The sequence below is a fragment of the Olea europaea genome, chromosome 1 (assembly GCF_002742605.1).
Source record: "Olea europaea var. sylvestris chromosome 1, O_europaea_v1, whole genome shotgun sequence".
Lineage (NCBI taxonomy): Eukaryota > Viridiplantae > Streptophyta > Magnoliopsida > Lamiales > Oleaceae > Olea > Olea europaea.
In genome coordinates, this window is record NC_036237.1 from 9698951 (window position 1) to 9702939 (window position 3989).

The following is a 3989-nucleotide window of genomic DNA, read 5'->3' on the forward strand; positions in this document are numbered from 1 at the left end:
GCAAGCAGTATGTCATCAACATACAAAACTAGGAAAATATGCTTACTCCCACTAAACTTGTGATACACACAATCATCAACGACATTTACCTCAAAACCAAATGAGATAATGACCTGATGAAATTTGTGATACCATTGACGGGAAGCTTGCTTGAGCCCATAGATGGATTTCTTTAATTTACAAACCATTTTCTTCGAGTCTCCTAACACAAAGTTTTCTAGTTGCACCATATAAATTGTCTCATCAATGTCGCCATTGAGAAACGCCGTTTTGACATCCATCTGATGTAACTCAAGGTCAAAGTGCGCAACAAGTGCCATAATTGTCCTTAAAGAGTCTTTCGTTGAAACTGGAGAGAAAGTCTCTTTGAAGTCAATACCTTTCTTTTGGGTAAAGCCTTTAGCCACAAGACGAGCCTTATATCTTTCCACATTACCATTTGAATCCCTCTTGGTTTTAAAAATTCATTTACAACCAATGGGCTTCACACCTTCAAGTAATGGGACAAGATCCCAAACTTTATTGTCTTGCATAGACTTATACTCCTCATTCATGGCATCAATCCATTTTTGAGAGTTAGAACCCTGCATGGCCTGATGGAAATTGATTGGATCATCTCCCACCATTCCATTATTTTCCTCATGTTCTTGGAGAAATACTATGAAATCATCTGAAATAGTACTTTTCCTCTCTCTCGTGGATCTCCTTAATGGTATTGGCTCTTGAGGTTGTTGAGTTTGTATTTCTGGAATAATTACCTCATTTTGGATGGGAGGTACTTCAACATTGTCTGGTTGAGGTTCTGGATATGCTTCTTGATCAACAACAGGTATAGAAACCTGTACATTGTCAAAAGCAATAGTAGGAATCGAAACCGATCCTTCCTCAACTTCTTCCTCAAAGACAATGTCTCTAACCTTATTTCTCTCCCCAAACTCAACATCCTCAAAAAATGTTGCGGTTCCCGTTTCAAAAATTGACTTAAGTGTGGGATCATAAAATTTATAGCCCCTGGATCGCTCAGAATAACCAATAAAATAGCTGCTAATTGTTTTGGAGTCCAATTTCTTTTCATGTGGCCTATAAGGCCTAGCCTCAGCTGGACATCCCCAAATGTGAAAATGCTTTAGACTAGGCTTTCTGCCTGTCCAAAGTTCATAAGGTGTTTTAGCAGCAGCCTTAGTTGGTACTCTGTTTAAAATATAAGCTGCAGTCTTTAATGCTTTTCCCCAGAGTGATTTTGGTAAGGTGGAATGACTAATCATACTCCTTACCACGTCCTTAAGAGTTCTATTTTGTCTTTCAGCTACACCATTCATGCTAGGCGATCCTGGCATGGTGTATTGTGGGACGATTCCACATTCCTCTAGGTATTTAGCAAATGGTCCCGGACATTGTTCACCTGAACCGTCATATCTGCCGTAGTACTCACCACCACGATCAGACCTAACGCTTTTTATCCTTTTGTTGAGTTGATTCTCAACCTCAGCTTTAAAAGTTTTGAACACGTCCAGTGACTCAGATTTTTCATGTATGAGATATAGGTACCCATAACGTGAGTAATCGTCTATGAATGATATAAAATATTGTTGGCCATTCCAAGAAGCTGTAGGGAATGGTCCACAAATATCTGTGTGTATCAATTCTAAGACATCTGAAGTTCTTTTAGCACCTAATCTCCTTGTTTTGGTCTGTTTTCCCTTGATACACTCAAAATAGACATCAAAATCGGTGAAATCAAGGGAATCCAAAATACCATCTGACACAAGTCGTTCAACTCTAGCTTTTGAGATATGACCTAAGCGCTTGTGCCATAATGTTGCAGAATTTTCTTTATTTAATTTGCGTTTAGTACCACGTGAATCCACATGCAAGGTCTCATTATATGATGTAATAATATCAAGTAAATACAGGTTATCATATGCAGATAATGAACCAGTACTAATAATATTGGAATTTAAAGAAAGACTAAACCGATTGTTTCCAAATGAACAACAATAACCTAATTTGTCCAACGAAGAAACAGAAATTAAATTCCGTCTAAAAGACGGTACAACGAAAGTGTCTTTCAAATCCAAATAACAACCAGTTCTTAATAACAACCTAAAAGTCCCTATTAGTGTCTTTCAAATCCAAATAATAACCAGTTCTTAATAACAACCTAAAAGTGCCTATTACATCAACTTCCACCGATTTGCCATCACCTACATAGATGTATTTTTCACCATCACTTGGCTTTCGGTAGTTCAGGCAGCCCTGCATAGAAACACTTATATGAGTAGTAGCACCAGAATCTATCCACCAAGTGTTTCTAGGTACTGAAGCTAAATTATCCTCAGAACAGACCAAAGTAAGAAGTGTACCTTTCTTTGTACGCCATGCGTGATATTTGGCACAGTCCTTCTTCATATGTCCAGACTGATGGCAAAAGAAACAAGTATCTTTGTCTTCCTTTCGTTTCTTTTGTGCTGGACCCTTAGGAGCAGCTTCATATTCCTTCTTCTTTTTCTTGCCCTTATCCTTAGAAGTGCTTGCCAAGTGAGCACTTTCAGTTCTTTCTTGCTTCAACCTTTCTTCCTCTTGCACACAATATGAAATGAGCTCATTTAAAGACCATTTCTCCTTCTGGCAGTTATAACTGACCTTAAATTGACTGAACTGTGCAGGAAGCGAGATCAATACCAAATGAACGAGCAAGTCATCAGATAGCTCGAGCTTTAGACCTTTAAGTTTTGAAGCAATATGAGACATCTCCATGATGTACTCCCTTAAATTTCCCTTGCCCTTGTACTTCATTGAAATCAAGCTTTGCAAAAGCGTGCTTGTTTCAGCCTTATCGTTTTTCACAAAACGCTTCTCAATTTCGACAAGGAACTCCTTGGCATTAGTTATCCCTTCGGATACTGCACCTCTAAAGGCTTCCAGAATGCCGTGCTTAATGATCATTAGACTCATGCGATTTGAGCGATCCCACCTCTCAAAGTTCCTCTTTTCATCAAGAGAACTTTCTTCCATAAGAGGAGTGGGTTCCTCAACCCAAAGTGCAAGGTCAAGATCCATGCAGCCAAGAACAATCAATATGTTCTCTTTCCAATCCTTGAAGTTTGTTCCATTAAGTATGGGAATTGAATTGACATTAGCAGATATTGTAGTAGCAGATGAACTAGCTGTAGAGAGAACAGAAAGAAACAATTAATTATGCTCATATCCATATTTAATAAACAATAAATTCAAATAATGGTAAGCCCCATCTCAAGATACCTAGTGCAACATTAATATCAAGTCTTTGGACAGTAATACTAATTGCAAGTGGTACTCTCGGTGTAGTGATCAAACATTGACAATAACTCCTGTCAAATAATAAACCTATCTTTGGATTGATTTATTATTTACATGGAAACCTTATAATTGTCACACATTCACCACCACAAGTATGTATGTAATTCGGCCAAGTATTAACCTTCCTTTGGGCCGGTTAATACCCGCATGAAGAAACACACACACATCTAAACATCCAAATAAACCAATCTACACAAAAGAGGTCACTTTGGCGACATATTGTTTCAATTAGTTTATTTAAAATGCTAGATAACCTTAATTTATTATGAATAAATTACCAAAATATTTGAATTTTATTGTTCCACATAATTAAATCTTAATTATTCCTCTTAAGGGAGTCTTTAGTACCAAAATTATAGAGAGAGAATCACTAATTTTGCATTATTAGATGCCTTTAGAAAGTTTAGGGACCTAAGGGTTAATAATTCAAAACTTTAGGGATCAAAATTTGAAAAATTTTAAAACTTTAAGGGCTAATTTTAATTAATTATGAACTTTGGGGACTTTAATTGCAAAATTCAAAAGTTTAATGGCCCAGATTAAATAATTTTCCAAAATCTAGGGGCTGAATTATTAAACCCATAACCTTAAGGCCCAACTTGGATGGATAAGAAAGTTTAGGGACTGAATTTAAAATTTTAATTTTAAAA

The 3989-nt window shown here is 36.8% G+C and overlaps 1 protein-coding gene across 1 annotated transcript; it reads right to left on the minus strand.

Moving 5' to 3' along the window:
* Nucleotides 1-2201: 2201 nt before the first annotated feature.
* LOC111393333 lies at nt 2202-3757 on the minus strand. The gene is made up of 2 exons (XM_023018827.1): nt 2364-3757; nt 2202-2256 (listed from the first exon to the last, which is right to left on the minus strand). Exons 1-2 carry the CDS (start codon nt 3058-3060, stop codon nt 2228-2230), a joined length of 726 nt encoding a protein of 241 aa, XP_022874595.1. The 5' UTR covers nt 3061-3757; the 3' UTR covers nt 2202-2227.
* Nucleotides 3758-3989: the final 232 nt, after the last annotated feature.

Bases quoted from the DNA above. Each gene is read 5' to 3' on its own strand.
- LOC111393333 (XM_023018827.1), bottom strand. From the start codon at position 3,060: ATGGATCTTGACCTTGCACTTTGGGTTGAGGAACCCACTCCTCTTATG. The intron at 2,257-2,363 runs GTACACTTCTTA...GTTTCTATGCAG, and splicing joins CGCATGGCGTACAAAGAAAG to GGCTGCCTGAACTACCGAAA.